Source organism: Convolutriloba macropyga, chromosome 1 (genome assembly GCF_964194025.1).
Source record: "Convolutriloba macropyga chromosome 1, txConMacr16.3, whole genome shotgun sequence".
Taxonomy (NCBI): Eukaryota; Metazoa; Xenacoelomorpha; order Acoela; family Convolutidae; genus Convolutriloba; species Convolutriloba macropyga.
The window spans coordinates 9,830,112-9,853,556 of record NC_134468.1 but is presented as its reverse complement, the minus strand read 5'-3'; the positions used below and the strand labels follow the sequence as shown (position 1 = coordinate 9,853,556).

Genomic DNA, 23,445 nt, shown 5'->3' with positions numbered 1-23,445 from the left:
ACGTTACCGATCCTTATGGTATAATTTTTCTCGCAACTTTGGTTAATAAAACAGTCGGATAATTTTTTAAATAAAATTCGGTTCCAACATGGATCGAAAAAAAATAAGAAGGGACGACCTCGACCTTTTGATTACGTAATGGGACTAGGCTTTATCTGACGATGCATTAGCTTAAATAGAAACGTCATTATAGTGAGCCTTATCAAATAGAAGGTCTATTTATAATTTTAACTGATGTTGTCAAGAACAGCCACTGTTTTCAATTAGAGTCCCGCTATCTTCAAACATTTCAAGTCAATCAATATATCAACTCTCAATAACACGCACACCCAAACACACACACACACACACACACACACACACACACACACACACACACACATACACGCACACACACACATACACGCACACCACACAAACACAAACACACATACACACACACACACACACACACACACACACACACACACACACATACACGCACACACACAGACACATACACGCACACACACACACACACACATACACGCACACCACACAAACACAAACACACATACACACACTCACTCACGCACACACGCACGCACACACACACATACATATATGCATACATACATACATTCATACATACATAAATACACACACACACACTCACTCACACACACACACACACTTACATGTATTTGACAATAATACGACAACGCATTAATTTTTGGCTAACGATGCTGAACATTAAGAGGAAAGGTCAAACTCGACCACTTCTTTTATTCTCGTATGACAAAATACCTGTTCAATTTTATTTCACTCTTTGAACAGATTTATGTCGTTCTTATTGTCATTTTTTTCACGCGTTTGGTTAAATCTTTTCACCATTTTGACACACACAAACATAAAAATGTCGCCGAGCACTTTGACCAGAACTAATGTCTTTTATCAGCAGCGATTTTAAACGCTTAATAATCAGATCATGAAGAAGTTCATGAAGAAAACCCGTTTTTTTTTTTTTGGTCAAAAATACTTTTCTCAAATCACAATACAAATCACAATTCGCTCTTATTGACTCAACTAAAATCCAATTGAGTGAGTAAATTAAAACAGAGGCAATTTGTTCAATTTCTTCGAACTCGGAATAAAATCGGTACTTCCGAAGATGATAAATTACCTTTCAATTTTGTTAATACAAAGTTTCACTACATTTTAACTGTATAAATGTTTTAATTCTTTTAGTTTTAAGAATTACGTCTTAGTTTTGCAGCAAAATTCGAAAAAATATTGAAATTTGAATTTGTCGTCAATTCTGAAAAGTAAAATTGCTGGCAATAAAATTGTTTTGAAAAAAAGTACCACGTGAACAAATATTCGGTTCAAGCTGTTGATTTGGGGCTGTTCCCGTTAAGATACCGTATGGATAAAAATTATTAAAAATTTAAAAGTACTTGAGACGAACTGTAGTATGTACTACAAACTGTCAAATTTAAATTTTGGCTGTCAATTTTGAGAAAACATTCTTTTCATCAAAAAAGTTTGTCGGCTTATAAAATTTAGTATCATTATTCTAACTTACATTATTAGAGTTAGAAAGAGAAAAGATGCTTGGTGGACCCAAAAAATATAGAGATGCTTTCTTGACTTCAAACGCAGAATACTTTAATGTTATGGTAGCTCTATGAAACTTGAAAAACGGAAGCTTATCTACTTTGGTATGCTAAAAAGAAATGAAATAGAATTATTATCATTCGAAATGCAAGCTTATTTTTGAATGATCAACCTCGTGAAGCTTGATTGCCCGTGGCCCTCTTTTAATTACATATCTAAAAGCTTCCGTTTCTTTATTTAAAAAGTTTTGTTCAAAGCTTCTGTTTAAAAAATTCTCTGAATGTGCTGAATGTTTCAAAAAACATCAATATTTAAAAAAAAACAGGGAAATTTGAAAATTTTTGTGATCATTCTCACAACCTCATTTTTGTTTCTTTTAACCAAAACTATATTTTTTGTTTCCCCAGTTTTTTGCATGCATCTGTTTTCCTGGTAACGGGAAAAATTGCAGTCTGCTTAATTTTGTTCGTTTTTGCCCAAAAAACGCCATATTTTCTTTCATTTGATTGAAGTACTGAAAACATATTGAAAAATATCGTTTTACCATAGAAAACGATAATCGCGCGAAAAACAGTTGCGCAATTTTCAAAAACATTGTCCAAAACTGAAGGTCACAAGAAACATCTATCGCTCTGGAAAATGGCAGACCGACAATTTTTGTTAATCAATCAAAAATAATTGAAGGAAAATAAAAATCAAAAGGTCTCTCGGCGGCTTTATTTTATTTCATGAAACCCTTTAGCTGTCATTTTACTTTTCGTTCCCTGAAATCTTCCATATGCTTCTCCTTTCCCGGGTTTAGACGAATGATCTTTTCAATTGACAACAATTTTCTGATTATTCTCTTTCAGATCGATTCAGTACAATTCATTAGCGATTTTAGCGCAATTCAATAAAACCACTTTCTGTCTCCATTTTTCAATTTTCAAAAAAAGAAACAAACCCCAGTAGTCGGTGTTCCCAGAACTCACTTATTATTATTATTATTTCTGTAAATAGCTCATTTTGACCGGTAGTTTTATTCTGTAAACAACATCGCTTTTTTCACGTGACCTGCATGCTTTTATGAACTGAATTGATCAGCTTAAATGTTCAAAAAATGTTGAACACAAACTCGGCTGCATTCATTTGATCATATTTTGACTAATCATGCTAATGAATTATGACCAAACAAAATCCACAAATGTTTGATCAGCGGTAATGAGCCCAAGAATGGCCCTTTGATGGGGTGGGTGGTTGCCATAGAAACAAATTCACGATCGAGTGAATCTTTTGATAAAACGGTCTTGTAACGTGACGTTAACGCGTTCACGCCTCAATTTTTCCCTCTCCATTTACTCCATTGTCGGGCACCATTAAAATTAGCCCAATTTCGCAGTGTATTTTGAGATGGAAATCTCATTTTGTTCATCATTAAAATAGGGAAAAGGGAAGGGGATGGGACATTTATTTGAAAAGACAAGATTGAATTAGTGCCCTTGTCTAAATGATCTTGCAGGCTATGGCTAAATTTTTCAAGACCACTTAGGAAGGGCGCTTCAATTTGGCACAATTAGCAAGTATGAGGCTCTTCTGAAGACAATATTGCTCGTCTCGACATCGTAGAGCCCTTCATCTGGCCGGGGGAAGGGGTGGTTGTGTGGGCGGGGGGGGGGGGGGTTCATGGGGAGGAGGTGGTTTGATAGTTCCATTTCAGAACTTCTTGCACCGACCAACTTTTTGAGGGTTAGGTTAGGGTAGGAATATTAAGGTGCATAGTTGAAAATATTATTTGCAGAGCAATTGCAGAATATAAGCATACTTCATTTCTCCATGTGAAGAAAGTGTTGATCTTGACTTTTTTGATGAGAAGAGTATTTTTGGACGTGAGATTTATTTACGATGCGACAAACTAAAATTAAGAAAAAACGATTTACTATCAATTTTGGGATCTTTTCCGTTTGTCCCCGCCCCGTATAGACCCGGGTCGAGGCCGAATGGTTACCTTGAAAGAACTTGCAAGTTTCTGGCAGAAACTTACAAGGCGATGCATCGCCTTGCAAGTTTTTCTTCCCAAAACTTGCAAGTTCTTACAAGTTAACCATTCCACTTGCAAGTTCTTACAAGTTAAGTTCTTATAGAAAGGAGGTTGGAAAATGTTACAACGAAAATTTAAAGATTTAAAGACTGTTGCTTGAATAAAAATCGTCGTCTATTATGTTCCATGAAATTCAAACACTGCACCCGACTTAAAATTCAGATTGGGCATTCGGTTAAAAACCAGTTTCAATACCTGCGGCAGTTTATATCTTAAGCCATCGAGGAAATTCAACCAAGATATAGGCATATAAAATGTATCGATTAGTTTACTATGAAGATATTATCACTGATATGAGGAAATAGGAGGAATATAACGCTCAAGGTGTTTTTGTTCCATAGTTAACATTTGAGAAATCGATATCGGCCCGAACGACAAGAGTGCACAGCGAAATTGCTCCTTATGTCTGTAAATAGACTCCAAAAAAACAAGAAAGCAGCAAAAAGTATAAAATAAGAAAGACCTTAAAAACGCATTCAAAATCAGAACCAAACATCAAAAAAGCAAGCAATTACTGCGGCACAATTACTTAAAGAAGATTATCTTTGAAAGTGCCTGAAAAACTGATTATCATATAAGTACTAGTGTTTGCCAATTTTGTAGAATTTTTCAGAAAGGAGACACTTAATTTTGTTGATGTGCGCAAGAAATAGTTAATTAAATGAATGATTAATGCCCGAACAGTTAAAGAGCTCGCAGTTGAGACCGGAAAGCAAAATCGAACGTCAGATATGTTTAAAGTTATCTTGTCAGTACTAATAGAGCAACATTATGCTAAATTAAGCTCTGATTTATAATAAACAGGTGGTCGTTAAATGTCTCCAAGCATTGCCTATTATATTTGAAACTTTTGGAAAAAAGTGTCTCAAGTGGCCTCTGTAAATTTCAGACAGGCTTGTATAATCATATGTCAAAATTTGGAACTGATATACCGATGTGCGATGGTGTAATTAACTGAAAAAAATGACATGGCTTTCCCGTTAGTCCCACCCCCTTCTTAGTGGTCGTTTAACGTTTACCCGACCCCCCACGCAAAAATTGTTATTATACCATGATGGGAGCCATACATTCTTGAAGGACTACAATGATAAAAACTCAAAAAACAAAAATATCTTCAATTATACACAAATCTGTGAGAAATAACATGTAGACAATCTGAAGCAACTAGGGAGAATTATAACAATATATCACAAAAAACGAAACTTATACGGCTACATTAAACGGTCCACAAGCTCCTGTAAGAAAAAGAGTTGAAAAGATGAAAAGTGATTTCATCCTGTTCTGTCGACAAAAAAATGATTTAAAAATGACTAAAAATATATTTAGATGGTCACTATAAGAACTTTAATGCTGCAATGAGACGAATAAATTGAGATTGCTTTTGAAAAAATCATTGAGTTATACTACTGCATTTGCATAATACACAATTTCTTGAATATCAATTCTCTATTGATGCAATCAAAATCGTTTTGTCTATTAATTCGTTTGTTCTATAAAAGAAACTTTTTACTGAGTTTTTTACAAATTCTTATTTTAAGTTATTTAGATAAGTAAGGTATGAAAAATAAAAAAAATGCACATAGATTTTGAAAAATTGTAGAAAATTTTATTGCTTAAAGGTAATGAAAAATTGCGAATTTCTGTCATTAAAGTTATTTTCATGTAATTGCAAAAGTTAGATCGAAAAATGCTAAATAAAAAAAATTGCAAAATAGCTTAAAATAACATGGTTCGGTTAATGAGCCACATTTTATACGTCACAGTTAATTTCATTCCAAAAACCTACTTTCGTTTAGAATTAATGATAAGTATTCGTTTATGCAGGTTTCAATCTTTGCTCGTTTTTTCCAAAAAAGTAATTGACAAAGTAGCAGTAAATTAGAATTCCATTTAGAATTTATATTTTATTAGAACACTAAAACTTTTTATTATCCAATGGCGGCTATGTGACTGCTAGTAGATACAACCAAAAGTAAAACTTTATACGTTACAATAGTTTTTTTTAAATTGATGTCACTGATACTTGTCCTTTGGTTAAAGTAATGTAATAACTAACCAGAATCACATTTTTAAATGATTTCGTTATGCTTTTGCTAAAAGTAAACAATGCTTTGCAAAAGTATTTGCGAACTTTTTGTTTTGTTGTCCATACAATTGTGATTTACTCCCAAAAAATTTTATTAGCTGTAATAGAATACTTTTGTACGACAATTGAAGGAAGAAAGTAGAAACCTCATCTGTGGAAAATTTTTCAACAGGACTAACATTGAACTAATTATATAATTAACTGAAATTTTTCCTTTTAAAGTTTTTAATCTTTTTTCCAATTTGTTCTTTTTAGTTAAAAATACTCTTTTTCATGAAAAATTAAAGTCAAGCGTGGTAACACAAAAATCAACATTTATCAATCAACGCAAAATTCGATCAATCATCGATAAAAATTCTAGAATGAGCAATTTTCACATTCTAAAAGTTACTGGCAAGGTATTAAAAGTATACAGACTTTACGAGCTACACAGAATTTGATACAGCTATTTCACTAATGCAGCTTTACTTAACAAAAAGACAATTTGGTTGGTTTATTTGTTTTTAATTTTGTCTTACAAATTTGCAGAAATAATTGAAAATGCAGATGCTGAAAGCTCACTAGGCTTGATCTCAAACGAGAATATTACTCAAACTGGAAGTTATTCATTATTGTTTTTGAATGTTATAAACTTTTTGAGCATCAATATTGAAGTCTTTTACTATCCACTCTCTCATTTTTTTCTTAAATTTTTTTGTTTTTGGGCGTTTTTGTTATATACGTATTTTTGTATAGCTTTAAAACTTATTATTATCTTTGTTGTGGGACTTGTTTGCCGAAAACTATGTGAAGCAAAATAAGGTGAATGAATGAAAAAAATTACAGCAATGAGCAATGAACTAAGCAAATTTTTCTCATTACAGCTTTCGTGACAAGTCTAAGAAAAATTTACGCTATTTTTGTAATCAGGCATATAATACAAGTAATAAAATAACCTGGGCAATCAGCTGTGTTTGACGAACTATAACTTTTGTTCCGACCCACTTGTGGGGGGAGGAACTATATACTCAAACTGATTTTTTTTCAATTTTTTAACGAATTGTTTAGATTTCGAGGAATTGCGTCGAAACTGGCTGGAGAATAAGTCAGGAATCCAGGCGAATTAGAATAAGCTGAATATTGCAGAAATGGACTAATTTTTGCACTGAACAACTTTGCACTGAACTGAAGAGTTGCACTGAACAATTTTTTTCACCGCTGCAATCGCTTGCGGCTCTCTTATTGAATTTATTTTATTGCAATTTTATCCTATTCCTTTGCAATTTTTGAACTTTGTTGCGGTCAACTCCACTTACGCGTCGACTGGGTTTCTTTTACACGAATCGAGATCAAAAGTTCTGCCAGTTCAAGCTCGACAGAGTTAATCTTACAATATCATGCAAGAAGAAGTTAGTTCTGGGATCTAATCTGCCCCACCCCCGCTTATTGGGCTCGTATCCTTTACGTCCACCAGGCGCACGTGCTATTTTTCTTACACCGCAACGTGCTATATAACAACATATAATTTATAACTGGGGTGGGGTAAAAACAATGGGGGGGGGGAACAGAATAGATCCTATTTCTGCAAGATTCTTGCGGGATTAACTTCTGTCACATGACTCGGTCACCTATAGGCACAATTGTATTCTATTACTATAGAACTTTGACTTTTTAACGGTTGCCAATCGGCGGGGGGGGGGGGGGTGGTAAAAGAACAACTTACATTCCGGTAGGTGATGAAGCTTCCCGAATCACTGTCTTCCGATTCGGGCCCAACTGTCGAGTCTAAAGACGACGGGGTTGACGATTGAAGCCCAAATGGGTCCATAGTCAACCTCAACACCAATCGTGGGGTACTGGAAACAGTTGGGCTCAAAACGTCCGAATAATTGTTCGACTCCATCGTTTTATGTATAAACAATGTCAAAATATAATTGGAAATAATACAAATTTAAAGACAAAAGGACCGACAGGAAGTTATAACTGCATATAGGCGCTCCAAAAATTTACCTTTAAGGTAATGTTCGAAATTTTACTGCGCTTGGTAAAATGGGGAAAAATTAAGCTAATTGACCTTTTCTGTTAATAAAAAGGCAATTTGCTTCCAATAATATTGAAATTATCTGGAAGGAAAGCATGGCCAAATTGGGGAAAGAAGAAGAAATAAGGAATAGAAAGGGAGGAAAAATTCAATCCATAATTAGCTGTCGGCCTGAGGTCGTTTCTAAAGAAAAACAGGAAAAATTAATTTAAATTGTGCTTTTTCACCAGCCAAAGATGGAATTTTTGATCTTAGCAAGTGTAATTTTAATGTTTTCTTGCTTTGTGAAAATTGTGACGCCTTTCCTAATTTCGAGAGCGCATATTTTCCATAGGAGGTCTAAGCGAAGGAAATAAAAGATCGGAAAATTGACAATTGTTGAAGAAACACGTTGGAAAAGAAAGGAGTGTACCGATCTGAAATATTGAACATTTTTAAACATTTTTCAACCAATCAGAGAGCGAGTTGATACATACGTAATCGCAATAATTCGATACCAAAGAAGAAGAACCTCCCGGACCATTGGAAAAATTTCAATTAATAACGCAAAAAAAAAATAATTAGACTTTTTATTATAAAGAAAACAACGAATTTTTTAAGAAAAAATAGGGAAAGTAGATATTTTGATACAAGGTTTTAAAAATTGGTTTCATTTTTAGGTCAATATCCATTTGATATCAACAATTTGAGCAATAAAAATCTTTCCCATTATTATCAAAACATCAAAAAATGATAATTTTTTTCCTGTTTTCTTTCAATTATAATCGCATATTTTACCACTGTATTTCCTTCTTAAACTTTAATTGAGCTTTAAGAGTTCGTATTTTGACCAAAAATTGCCATATAAAAGTTTCTTGTAGGCGTCTAAATTTCTGGATATTAAATAATAATAATGGTAGATTTTTAACTATTGTGCATTTCAATCTTTTCCTACTATTCCTATAGATTTAACCCCAGGGTCAAGAAAGGAATGAGTTGCACTATTTTTAGGACGGGCTCTTTTTACGAGAATCCTATTAGGAAAATAAAGAAGCACCAAAAACAACTCCGTGTTAGCGTACGCTTCGCCAGGAACGAATATTTTCAATCAACTTCGATGTAATAAGAGTTGAATTGGTGCATAAATACATTATTCATTGAAAAATGGGGTTCGAAGTACAAGATATTAAAGAAGCGAGATTGGTAAAAAGAGGGGGGGGGGGGGGGTAAAATTGGAAACATGAAAGTCGAGCTGTAGTGTGTTGCGCCAAGCTAATGTCCAATTTTGAAATTGCAAACTTTTTTCATGAGACCTTATTTATCAAATTTGAAAAAAAATTGAAAAAAAAAACTGAAGAAAATTTGATCTGCGCCGAGCCCCAATATGAGAGTACAGTTTTCGTGGAGTACAAAATAAAGAGTCTGTTCTATATTTAATTTCAGCTTGACTCGTGGAAAAAAATTTTGCTCGACTTTAATATGAAGCCATGGATCGTGTTTTTATAGCTAATTATAATCCACGCTATATTTTTGGAGTCTTTTTATAAGTCAAATGCTCCAAATGTTCTCTCAATTAAAAAAATTTCTTTCAAATTTCTTTCAATCAAAATGAAGTCTCTTGACGTCATCGCGGACTTTGGGTACGAAATCTGAAGAGTCTGGACATTTTGTCTCTTGTTTTGAATTATTTCATCTGATCATTAATTGATGAAAAAGTGAAATAATTTTTAGATTTGTAATAGGAGTATCTTACTATTCAATGAAAACCAGACTGGACTAGACTACTCGAAAATTGAACTAGAAAACTATGACAGCTGCATACATTTTATATACATGTCTATTAGATCTCGATTCCATTGAAAATTACGTAGACTTAATTCGAAATGTTTAAGTGCGATATGGAAAATGAAAAATATATGGGTCTTAAAATAGCAAAGTACTCCCTTAAAATCGATACGATGAACTGAAACTAAAAAAAGATAGCTCAGCCGGAGTTAAGTTTTTAACTCTTGCACTGTTTAATATAATTGCTCTGGATGTTTTTTGACAAACTCAATTAAAAGGTGACATATTCTAAAAACGCTTGGTATTGTTTGAAAAAAACTTTAAACATAATTTCCGAAATTGTCTCGTGAAACGATTTCCTAGAGCTCAAATCCATTTTCGCTCAAACGATTTTTTTGGTGCCTCCAATTACATTCATTACGTGTCCACTTCACCTTTTTTATTCCTCAAATAGTTTTTTTGTAAAAAGGAAACTACAGCGCAGGATATGGCAACGATTATTGTTCCGACCCCACTTGTGGGGGGAGGAACTATATACTCAAATGGGTTTTTTTGTTCAGACAATTTTGGCCGACCGATTTATTCATCGTAGAGAAATATGAGTGGTATCATTAAAAAGCTCGTCCAGTGTAGAGTCAGGAATTAAAAAGATTTTTTTCAATTTCGTTTTTTCCGAGGAGCTATCGAGGTTTAAAGTTTTTGTTTGAACACAGGACATTTGGCATAATTTTGTACACTTTTAGCTTAGTTTTCGTTCAAATTAAGATTTTTTGATTCATCCTTTTAATTCCTAATAGACGAAAAAAAGACAAAAATGCTAGTTTTGGTCTCATCTCATGGTAAGTTCACTATAAAAAATAATACTCGAATTCTCTTTGAGAGCTGTTTTTTAGAAAACTTTTCGCACTTTTTTGTTTTTAAAGTCACTCATAGACTATTCATTTTCCATATCAAGATTCCGTTAATGGCAAACATCAATTACAATCAAACGAAGCCCGATGAACAAAAAAATCGTTTTCAAGTGATCGCACTTGTTTTCTTTGGGCTTCTACTCTGATTTTCGTAATTTTTAATGAAATTTTCATTTTTTTGAGATTGTACCAATTTTTTGAAATCCTATAGCATAGACTCGTTAACTAAATGTGCAATAGGCTTCTTATTGAGCAAAAGGTGAACACATCTAGTGCTTCGAGTAATTAACTGGGCTTTTAAGACATTAAATTAATTAATCATTTTTTTTGAATTTTAACCGATCTCAAACCTATTTTTTTAAACTCTGTCGTTTTCAGTAATGACAACACCCCCTTCATTTCTACTGCAACCAAAATTAATCCGGACAACAATTTTGATATCTAACTAATGGTTTTATGGCATCGATGCCACATGTTATCATAATTTTTTTTCTTTTTGGATATTTTTTCTCAGTATTTTTGTTCCTTTTGAAATCTTAGAACAATATCATAATACTCATAGTTCTCATTTGCTTAGAGAGAACGTTCAATAGATGATGGAAAAAATTTCCAGAGAAAATTTTTTATTCAAATGGCTCAGATCAGACAATTCCTTCTCGCTTTTTTTATTGAATTTTCTGTTTTTGCCTGTACTTGTTGTTGTTTTCATAGCCATAAGGCATATTGTGATGTCTTAATGGTAACTTATGAAAGACAAACCTCATAATTTTCCAATAGAGGCGTAACTTAGCAATCTTATTGATTTTCTTTGAAAGCTATTGAATTTAATGGCGTTGATATTACATGGTTTTCGTAAAAATTTCGTGGGTTTTGACATACTTTTTCATATTTGTTGTTTTCTGCGATCATTTTCTTAAACAAAAAAGCATCCCATTTCTGTTAAAAAATAAAAGAAGATAGGAAAGTTTTTTTGAAAAGTTCTCTTTATAATGGCTTCGACGCTTTTCTCTCTCTTTTTTACCTTGACTGTTTTTTTAACCATTTTAAAGTCGTAAAACGCTGAGAGGTTAAGGGTAATTGAGGATTAAGGAAATGATGTTATTCAATGCAGTCAGTTTATAGCGAATAGCCTCAATTTTTACGAATTTTTTTTTCAATTTTTTTTTTAATTTCTCAGTTTTTTTTTGTTCTTTTCTAGAATGATGTTTTTTAGCAAAATGACAGATCTCAATGATTTTCCAAGAATAAAGACCAAGTGAATTATTTAATGGTTCAGTATAGTTTTAGTTGATTTAGTACAGATAAAATTTTTCAAAAAACAGAAACGATATTCAGATAAAGCTAATGAGATTGTTGGCTTCAATACTTTGTGTTTTTGCAGTTTGTTTTTTTTAGTTTGTCCACACCTTTAGTTCGTTTCTAAGGCATGGTCTAAATAAATACATGTCCTATCGGTTTTGTAATGAAACGTGATTGATTTTTTGTTGACTTGTTACCTAGTTCCATTAAAGACACATCCCGTCAGCTGTGTAGTCAAAAAAGAATAAATTTGTGTAGCTAACGTTTTTTCTGGTTGCTTTTTGACGTTGTTATAAGGTGCTTTTAAATTTAGATTTTGAGTTTTTGCCGTGAAATTTCTGTTTTTGCTGATTTAGTGTTGGTCTTTTTTTCTCGTTGTCTTTTTAAAGGCAGATCTCGTGAGCGCTTTAATGAGGCATGCATTGTGCAATTCAATTAGTAGTTTGGGTCTGTAATGATTTTTTTTCAACTGCAACATATATTTTTGATTATCTCTTCATTTGGTTGACAATTAAGTCAAAAAGGTAGATGAGCTCGGGCCGGAACATCATGTGCAAACGCACAATAAAAAATCTCCTTGTTCCATTAGGTTCTAAATGATCTCCGTGTCCTTTTTCGTAAATTCCACAAATTAACACAAAATTTTTTAATGGTGGGAGCAAAACTATCGATTTGATCAAAACGCATCAGTTTTTTCGAATCTAGCAGCTATACTTGGGTTTATTGTTCTGACCTATCTTGAGGGGGGAGGAACTATATACTCAAATGGTATTTGTTCAGAAAATTTTGGCTGGTTGACATATTCATCGTAGATAGTTTATACTGGCATCATTAGAAAGCTTGTCCAGCGTAAAATATGGAAGTAAAAAGATTCTCGTGATTTTTGTTTCTACAGAGAGTTATCGACGTTTAAAGTTCTGAGAAAATATAGTTAATTCATTTGACTTTATTCACATTTTCTGGAATTTTTGACCAAAATTTCGTCAATTTTGCTGATAAATTTAAAATTTTTTGAGAAAGTGTCCTTGATTTTATTTTCAACAACAAAAAAACTATTGCCGACTATTTTAAATTATTTTTTGTTAAAAATTCTGGCTTAATATTTCAAAATTCAGACTTTTTCATCAACAGCAACACGAAATAAGTTTTTTTAGTCAGTTTGATTGAATTTGCAGTAAGTTCACACCCAAACACCACTAACACATTCTTTGTAGACTCAATTAGGAGCTATTGGAACATCAACTTCCGTTGAGAGTGCTCTGTAACTAAAACTTTGCCTTTTTTTCCTATTTTTACTCGTTGATTATCAAAAACGAAGCATTTATTCTTGATATTTTAACTAGAAAATTTTCTATATCTATAACATTCGAAAAAAATTAGCAGGGACGAACAACATTAGCAGGGCTAGTTTTAGACCAGTCACTGATTGCTACAATACGAATTGAATTTGGATTGTAATCACTCGGTCTTTTGAAAATTTAATTAGTCGATCTTCTTGATATTATTTAAAGAACAGAACATTTGAAATCAAAGCTCAGTAGAGATAGGTCCAATAGGCTTGCTAAGCAGCTCCATATTAATGCATCTTGTTTCTACTGGAAAACTTATGCTGGTTTGACCTTTAAGAAATATTTGAGTTAGAAATAGATAATGGCTTTTTTAACTCTGCCTATTTTTGCTCCATTTTGTCATCTTGTAGCATAGTGTCAGCAAAGAAAGAATGCTTTCTCTTTCTACTTATTTTAAGTTGCATCTCTGTACGGTTTTCTGGCTTTGACGTTACTAGATTTCACGTTTTTTTTTAGGTATTTGCCATTTTTCTTGTTTTTTAGTTCTGTCACATTATCACTCTAATGACAGCTTATATATAACAATTTTGGCCTTACAAAATTAGGCAGAGTTGATGATATTAATATCCTTAAAGATAGTGATTATGGTTTTAACAGCTTCGACTCTAATTTCTCGAAAAATTTAAATGAATTTTTTAAACTTTGCCTTTAACTGTCTTTTTACTTCATCTTTTTAGTCGTTTGAAAATTCCTGTAGAACGACACAATTTCATAGGCTTTTCTTGGAAAAATAGATGAGCTAGTAGAAAGCTTATACTTTTCATGTTTTTGATAACAATTGTTCACCAAAATAAAAAAAACCTTTTTTAACTTCGCATTATTGTTCTTCTTATGGTCTGTTTTTTACAAAGTCTTGTTAATTACAGGCAAAATACAACAATTTTGCTGTCAACAGAAGGTGTCAAAGTCAAAAGAGATTGGTGTCAGAAAATTGAAGGTTTTTAAAGGATTCGTTATGACTTTACTGGCTTCGACACTGGTTTTTCACAAGAAAAGCGGAATAATTGATCTTTGTCATATTTGACGTTCTTTTTGTAGACGTCGGACAAATTCTGGATAATTGCAAGTCTCAGAGAATTCCTTTGGAAGAATAAAAGAGCCTATTTAATTATTTGCTTTTGTAAAAATTGGCTTTCATGACATCGAACTTTTATTTCGAAAAAAAAACAATTATTATTCAATTTTGCATTTTTTCTCTTTGTCTACTTGTTACCTATTTTCTTTAATGTTAGGTCAAAAATACATTATCGTTGTTCGAAGAAGGTGCAATGGAACATAATTTGAGGGCAAAATTATCGCTTTGCGGCTTCTAAAGCGTTTTCTTGAATGTTTTAAACGTTTTTTGTTTGTTGTCCATGTTGTTCTTTTTGTAACCACATAAAAATTGAATACCGACAGTTCTTCATTCCCTTCTTCTATAGAAGCACTGGTAATTGTAATCTGTGCGACATTTCTAATGGTTTTCTTTACTTTGAATTTACTTGTTTTTTTTAATATATGCGAGTTTTTCAATTTTACTGTTTTTCTTCTTTATTGACTAATTGTTACCAAGCCTTATTATGGACTCGTCCCATTTCTTTTCTGGTAAAATACAAGAATTTTGTTTAGTTTCCGTTTTACATGACGCTATTTTAACTTTGTTATTAAATTTTAATTTTTAAAACGGTGCAAGTTTTTGATGTAAATAATGTTTGCTGTTGTTTGATTTTGCTTTTCGTCTTGACTCGCTTTCCTAATTTTGGAATATCTCATCAATCTAAGGCATCATTTTCTCTTCCACTGAGTTATTTGTTTTAGAGGCTATCTTTTCGTTCATACACCATTTTTTAAAAAAAATACGTGAGTTTTTGGGTTTCTATATCTGTTCCTCATTTGGTAGATAATTATGCCGAAATTGTGGATGAGCAAGGTCGGAACCTTATGTGTAAATGCACATTACCGAGCCTCTTTGTTGGTTGTAAAAAACTGAACGGAGGTAAATTTAGTCATTAAAACATATATCCAGATTTTGAAATCACTACATGCAAACAAGAGCATAAATTTCGAATAGTGATTTTTGTTCCGGCCCTCTTTAGCGGAGTAGTAAATATATGCTCACCTGGTTTTTATCATTTTTAAAATAATACGATTGAAAAAGTTAAACAAAAAAACAAAAAGAAAAAATATATTAAAAGGTTAACGCTATGAAAAAATACACGAAAGAGCAGCATACAGTTTACTGTCTCTTATGATTAAACAAAGGTTTATCATAAGAGGCTGCAATTGCGGAGGCTGCAATTGCTCTGCATGGTAGAGACCACTTAATGAAAAAAAAAATCCTTGGAGGTTTGAAAATTGATCTTTTCATCGTAAAGAATTTTTTCATCTGGAATTAGGCTTTAACTGATTGTAAACCTCAGTGGATGCATATATACAATGCACACAGTTTGCTCAGGCTGTACTGTGTGTTATGCTGACCGATTTGAGAAAGGACAAAAATGTACTGATTCTGACAAGAATTGCTACAAAAACAAATATCTCCTCTTCCCAAGGAGATTAAATTTTTGTCTCGATTTCTCGACACACCTCACTATCTTAAATTATACAAAAATTGCTTTATACATTAAATTGATTCTTTACCTTAGGTATTTCTCTCTTGTGTTTAATATTTTTAGTTTTTGCAAAAGCCGAGTTGTTGCGGCCACTAAAACGAAAACAGTTGACAGGTAGACTATAAACTCGTGACTAAAATAATGGCATTAGGTATAATTAATTTGGGTAATTTGTCCTGACACCAAAAATTTGGTGACACCAAGCAGCAAATCTTGAGTAAAAATCATTTATATTGCAGTAATTTTTGTCAATTATCAAGATTGTAACTGCTGAGATATCGTTCATTGTTTCAACTTTTGTCATGAGGCCGCGGTTGTGTTGCCAATTTGTTTTTCAATTGAATGGCATCTTTGTTCAGACAGAATTCGTTCAAAAAATTTTGTGAATTTTCAAACCGGACGAGGCATTAACGTAATATTATAATTTTTTATGAGGATGCTTGACCAGAAAGCTGTTACCTGAGATTTTAACAGAAAATTTTTGCACTACATTTATTAAAGAACTCGAAATGGCGTTTAAATTACCACATAACAATTTTGATATAATCATTGCTATTAGCATGATTATTATCATCGTAAAATCAACTTTTGGTGGGGAAATCATTAAATTCGGCGGGAAATATTTAATTTTTCAATCGTGTACAAAATCATTTCAACATAGAAAAAGTTCTAAAACATTCAGAAGGAAAACATCCATCATCTAAAAATTCCAAAAAAAGTTGTTTTAATGATGATTAAGAGTAATTATTTTCAAAGAAAAAATTAGAAAGGCATTGATTTAAATGTAAAATTGAACAAAATGTTCTCAAGGGAACATTCTTACAGATCAAAAATTAATTGGGTTCGTTGAGGTCGTTCTCTCGCAACATAGTGTCCAAATAATGAGCAGCATTATCCACGAAAGCATTATCCCCGAAAGCAACATTTTTGGTTGCTTGTTATTAAATTGTTCATTCGAACTATCGTATTCAATTCAATCACTTATCAGCAAATTAGGATGAGCAAATCAACTAGTAAATTTGATGGAACTATCATCATTATTCAAACTAAAACCATATGTTTTTATTCTCTGGAATTTTTGATCAATTTTTAATACAGCACTTCAAACTTTGATTTGCACATAGGTATGACGTTAACATAGTAAGTTAGTATAAATTAATGGAGATATATACTATAGAAAGTGATACAAGTGATCAAGTAGTGTGTACTGAAACCCTTATTTATTTATTTAAAGTTGAAATTAAATCTTTTGAATCATTCTGTAATTGATTGCAAACTTTTTGATGGTTTCTTATTTATTTCAAAAATATGCGCATAAAAACAATTATAACGAGTAAGAGAATGTTAAACTATTAGATTTGAGCTGTTGTTTAAGTTATCACATCAAATATAAAAAAAGTAATTAATTTATAACAAAACAAATTTTCAAAAACTTCCCTTACATTGATGCGTTATCTGAGGAATTTGTGTTAATGTAGCAGTTCAATTTAACCCACGATCAAAAAAATCAAATTCTCTGCTGGTGAAAGGACGGACTACAAAAGGAAAATCAAAACTTTGGTAAGCTTACGTTTGCCATGTTTATCATTTGCTCAAGATGGATACTCCAGAAATCAAAGTGATTTCAATGACACACAATAGGTTTAAAAACGCTGTCCTAGGTTCCTATTATGAACCACGTGCATATTCTGAACCACGTGCATATTCTGAACCACGTGCAAATTGCAGAAGTGATCACAACACTGTTATTTTAAAGAACAGGCTTTGGTACCAGCTGAAGTTACCCAAAACAATAAGAACGGAAAAAATCCACTGGGCAGGTTGTGATTATCTGACCATCGATGAGTTCCAAGAGATCTTTTGGGGAATTATTTGAAATGAAGATGAGTTCAAATATATAGGTAGAACTTTGATTTTGGAGGCGGAAAAACTGCCGCAATTGAAAACTAGGAAGCAGAAGCTCTGGATGACGAATGAGATTCTCGAGGCAAAGGAAGTAAGAAGGCATATGAGGTTGAAAGACCAGGATATCATCACTCTCATTCATAAAATCAGAAATATGTTTAATGCAGCCAAGGAAGAATATCGTAACAGAGAATATTCCAAAATTCAAATTAATATCTCCAGAATCCTAAGGAAGCACATAAGAAGATCAGCAAAATAGCGGGCCGAAAGAAATCTAGCCGGAATAAAAAGGGTCTGAAAAATGATGACGCTGGAGGATATTCTTCAAAGAAGGGCGCAAAGCACTGGTCAGCAGAACACTGAAAAAACAACGAAACACTTTAACTTCGAAGCACCACTCAATGGCTACGAAACATTGGAAACATAAGTTATCCATATACCGGAAAAATTGAAAAGAAATAGAGCCCAAGGAAAAGATCAAATTTGCAATGAGTTTTTGAAATTGTTGTGAGACGGAGGCATAAGTCTGTTCACGTCACTGCTCTATATGGTGTATGAGAGCGGTGAAATAACTCAGCGGTGGAAAAACTCCACCTTCACGCTTCTGCCAAAAAGAAACATTGAACTCGAATGTGGAAATTATAGAACCATACGTTTATTAAGACACAACCTCAAACTATTACTTAAAATCAACATAAACCCAATGAATTTTTGCCGATGTTCTAGCACTTGTGCATACAGTAAACTTGCAGAGAGAACAGTACCATAAGACACTGAACGCTAAAAAAACACAAATGATGTTTGTTGCTATAAAGAATGAAAATGACTCAGTGGAACCGGAAAAAATTGTCAATGAAGAAATAATAACATAAGTACCATTCTTCAAGTATTTGGGATCAACAGTGATCTGCTGCAATGTAAAAGCCGACAGGGACTTGAAACAAAAGATCACTACTGCCAAAGCTACTTTCAATGACATGAGAGTCTTTTTGTGTAACAAGAACCTAATGATGAAAGCTCGATGCAATGTACTCGGAACATGTATCCTTCCCATCTCCTGCTATAACTGAGAGAAATGAACAATAACGAAACCGATAGAGAACAAGCTCTGAGTTTTCAAAATGTGGTGCTTTCACAGGATGATCAGGACTAGTGGAACCAAGAAACACACAAACGAAAGAGTTATCAAGATGTCTGGGCAAAAAGGTCTCTGACTAAAGAGATTAGATTGAGACAACTCAAATTTTTTGGACATGTCATGAGGAAGAGGGAAGTGGAACACTTAGCTATAACAGGAAAGATACCGGGTAAGAAGGTCAGAGAAAGAGACAGAGAGAATTACTTCGAACACTTCCCCAATAACGCCATCGTTCTAATCAGAAGAACAGAAAACAGAAAAAGATGGCAACTGTATTCGCGTGTGGCAGCCAGTGTCTGGACTCACATACCCCGCAAATGAAGACAAAGAAGATGATCATTTTTTCATAATAAGCTACTGCATGCACAATCAAACTAGGTTTTCAGGAGCTGACACCAACTCTGATATGTTGATTGCTACAAAAAAAGAAAAAGTAAAATAAATGGACTATTTTGCTCCCTGAAATATTCATCGTCTGAGATTTAACTTTTTTTAAAAAAAATTGCAAATAGGAGCGCAGCCCCTATTGGCGACATGATGACATTTTATTTTTTTGCCATTTTTTAATAAAATTTGACATTTTCAGAGCTAACGAGACCAATTTTATCTGTTTTCATCAGCACATAGTGGATAAAAAACCAAATATTAGCTATCAGAATGCCCATTTTTTCTCATTTTTTGCAATATTTACTTCAATTTCTCAGAAGTTTCGCAGCAAAAATTTACGGCTGCAAATAAATTGTCCTGTCGAAAAACGATAGAAAACTTAATTTTCCGAAGAAAAACACTGAACTCCATCCAAATCGAAATGTTAAGTTATTTCCGCGTATTTGCAAAAGTTTGAAGCAATTTAAAAAATTGCAAACATTGTTTTTTTTTCAATTTTGAAATATTTAAAACTCAATTGCAAAAAACTTGCCAGGGCAGTTTTTGATGAAGCCAGAGGAGTGGTCACATTTAGGTTTGCACAAGACTGGCAAAGTATTCCACATGTATTCCATTTCTCTTCAAACCACAAATTGGTCATTAATTAATATAATGCAAGTGACTAACTTTTGTCATGTTTGAGAATACTGTTCAAATACACATCTTTAAAGGAGAGAAATATTGGGTTTCACCGTTCTGGTACAGAAGATTCCAACAAAAAACTAACCATTTTTGCAAATTTTTTGCCTCGTTGGTCACAATTTTTTCCCAAATAACACTCAAAGTTATAATCTTCGCCCAACACTGTTATAGCTGACCAAAACCAGAGCAAGGTAAAATTTTTCAATTTTCGCTGCTTTTGTTCTAAAACTTTAGAAAATTATATCACCAACTGTCAATTTTTTTTAAACTGTTCTGCTTACTGGAAAAAATTCTTAATGTTGAAATTTTTACTGTTTTTGGTGTAAAAAAGCATGAAAAGTACAATTGTAAAGTCCCTTTTAATTCTTTTTAAAAAAACTCATCTGAGATTATGTTTTTTTTCAGGAAGAAGAAAAGTTCAAGTCTCATAAAAGTTTTCATTTAAATCATCGCAATGATTGAATTATTTCGACATGCACAACGCATAACACATATGTGAACATGCTCAGACAAAGCATAACTTTCAAATCAAAGAGATTAAATTCCGCCATCGAACTCAAAAATTGAAAACGAACACAGATTTTGACCTCAAATTTTGACCTAAAAATGTCGTTATTGAAATATATATATATATATATATATATATATATATTGTTTCGAAGTAAATCAATGAATCTATCTATAATGACCCCAAGACCTCCTAGCAGGAATATCGCCGTACAGTAACCATTTGCATCTAACAAGCTTAGTAAAACCGTTTTCTTCAAACTTACAAGAGAAGAATCGTTTTATAAAAGAAGTCTTGAATTTGCAAAAACCATTTGAATGTATCTATCGGTGGCGGCAATGCAATAGCATCAAAATCCACTAGTCAGTAAAATAGGATTTGCTCTCAGTACAGATAAGAGATTTTGACAAAATAGAGTCATTTCTGAAAAACTATTTAGTTATTGGTAGCATTGTTGCGAAGTTGGAGAATGACATCACAATCCCGCGCAACATCGCTATTCATTCACATAGGGTTTCGATGCTGTAAGACATAATAAACATCAGAAAATTTACTACAACAAAAGCACAATCAAAACACTTACAATACCCGATTGTTCTTATTGAATTTTGAAAATAAAAAAACTTGTTCCAGAAACAGCCAAAGTGCACGTTCACTTAGTGCAAATGTTCACTGAAAGACTTAATCCGTAACATTTTGTTCTATGGGAGATTCCACTATTCTGAAACAAGTCCGAAAACATCTCAAAAAATTAGAAACAAAATCAACCTTCTTAATAGAATACTGAACAACAATTATTTCAGTTTCTACGATAGTATATTGTCTGTCTTAAAGTTGATTGAAGAGACGGAAAAACGACAAACTATTACCACTTGTATCATGTATTTGTATTACAAGCTTGGAATACCCATTTTGCGGGACAGTTGCATAATGTGGTAATATCCAAAACTTGTCTACCAAAACTCAAACCAAGCTCAACAATTCCCACCATCTGAATGATTCCTACCCCAGAGTGCCAAACAACTACAACAATCCTATTAATAATAAGCTAACTACATTTTTTGATGAACATCTGTACATTTTATTTTTGATTTCTTGGTGTCATGCTTCTTATACCCAAAATTTTCAAAAGAAAGCTTCAGAAAAGATTGTAATGACAATAACAAAAAATTGCAGGTCGTGCCATGCTTCTTATATCGAAAATTTTTCAAATTAAAATTGCGAAAAAAACTTTAAGAAACTTACAAATTGTTTCACCTCACTATGGGTTGCACGATCTTTTGGTAAGATTTTTGAGCGCTCAACTATAATTCTGTAATATTGTCCGTCCAAGACACTAAGCCACCAATTTTTTGAAGAAATAGCATTTAATTTGGAGATCGTTGCGACATTGAATGATTTAATTTTAATGGCCGATTACAATATTAATTATTGCAACAAATAAAAAGTAAAAATTAGACAACGTCCTCAAATTGTATAATATTAGTCAACTGAATCAGCCTAGTATGAGCTTAAAAGAATGTTAACAAATCAAGTTCATTGATAGACTACAATGCCTTAGAGAGTCATTTCGTAAAAAAACAATCGACTCAGATCATTATTGTATTCCATGCTTCACCAATTGCACAAACATTAGTGAAGCTAAACAATTAATTAAAACAGTATTTGACGAAAACATTACGGTTATAATGAGTTTCAGAAAACAGTTCTACTGGTTTGGGTTCTCTCAAAACTCTAATGAAATGGTGCAAAATTTGAAAAATAATGTTTCAATAGGAATAGATGAGCACGCTTCAACAAATAAAAGCATTTTTCAAACTCACCAACCACATTCTTCCTTCAGCAGAAAAAGGATTATCCAAACAATGTGCACATATGCGGACATCTCTAGATGAATATTGCAATAGGAAATTTTTATGAAGGCAACGAAAAAATGAACTATGAAAATGAAAATATGAAAGGAACTATTCTTGGAGTTTTATCGATTCCAAAGGCAACTCATTGCCCGGAAGAAAAAAACCGAATTTGAAGTGAAATAAGGATATGTAGATCAAAATTGCAAAAGAACACTGATTTTGAACTCGAATCTTGACTTAAAAACGTCGTTATTTAAAAATTGATTTTTTTTCGAAGTAAATTAATGAATCTATAATGACCCCAAGATTGTGTAGCAGGAATATCGCCGTACAGTAAACATTTGCATCTAAGAAGCTTAGTAAAACCGCTTTTTCAAACTTACAAGAGAAAAATCTTTTTGTAGGAGAGGTCCTGAATTTGCATTGAATGTATCTATCGGTGGCGGCAATGCATTGGCATCAAATCCAGTAGTCAGTTAAATGAGGATTTGGCCACAGCAGAGATAAGAGACATTGACAAAATAGACGTCACTTCTGAAAAACTTTTTAGTTATTGGTAGCAGTGTTGTTGCGAAGTTGGAGAATGACTCCACAACCCCGGTAGACATCGCTATTCATGCATGTAAGGGGTCGATGTGGAAAGACATAATAAACTTTTGAAAATTTTTGACAACAAAACTACAATCAAAACACTTACAATACCAGACTGTACTTATTAATTATTGGAAAAAAAACCTTGTTCGATAAAAACAGTGCAATGAAAAACTTAATCCGGAACATTTTGTTCTATGGGAGATTCCACTTTTGTGAATCAAGTTCGAAAACATCTCAAAAAATTAGAAGCAAAATCAACCTTCTTAATAGAATACTGAACAACAATTATTTCAGTCCCTACGATAGTATATTGTATGTCTTAAAGTTGATTGAAAAGACTGAAAAACGACAAACTGTTTCTTTTTGTATCATGACAATATGCATCTGAATTAAAAGCTTGGAATAGCCATTTTGCGGGACAGACACTTAGCTTGCCTACTGCGAACCTCCAATAAGGTGTGATAATATCCGAAACATGTCTACCAAAACTCAACCCAAGCTCAACAATTCCCACATCTGAATGACTCCTACACCAGAGTGCCAAACAACTACAACAATCCGATTCAAAATTAGCTAACTACATTTTTTGATGAACATCTGTATATTTTATTTTTGATTTCTTGCATGTCTCAGTAAAAAATAGTTGTGTTCTCTTTACATCTTTGGAACTTACAATTAATTGT

The 23,445-nt window shown here is 32.8% G+C and overlaps 2 protein-coding genes across 5 annotated transcripts in view; one reads left to right on the top strand and one right to left on the bottom strand.

Annotated features, from left to right (window-relative positions):
* LOC142334816 (neuropeptide S receptor-like) overlaps positions 1-23,445 on the bottom strand; it is a 311,777-nt gene that overhangs the window by 74,101 nt on the left and 214,231 nt on the right. For all 4 annotated transcript variants that reach the window (XM_075383152.1, XM_075383163.1, XM_075383159.1 and 1 more), the window contains one exon: positions 7,462-7,962. In XM_075383152.1, coding sequence (XP_075239267.1) covers positions 7,462-7,641 — 180 coding nt within the window. In that variant the 5' untranslated portion in view covers positions 7,642-7,962. The remainder of the gene's footprint in view (positions 1-7,461; positions 7,963-23,445) is intronic.
* LOC142334842 (general transcription factor IIF subunit 2-like) overlaps positions 1-23,445 on the top strand; it is a 143,557-nt gene that overhangs the window by 13,559 nt on the left and 106,553 nt on the right. The window lies entirely within an intron of this gene.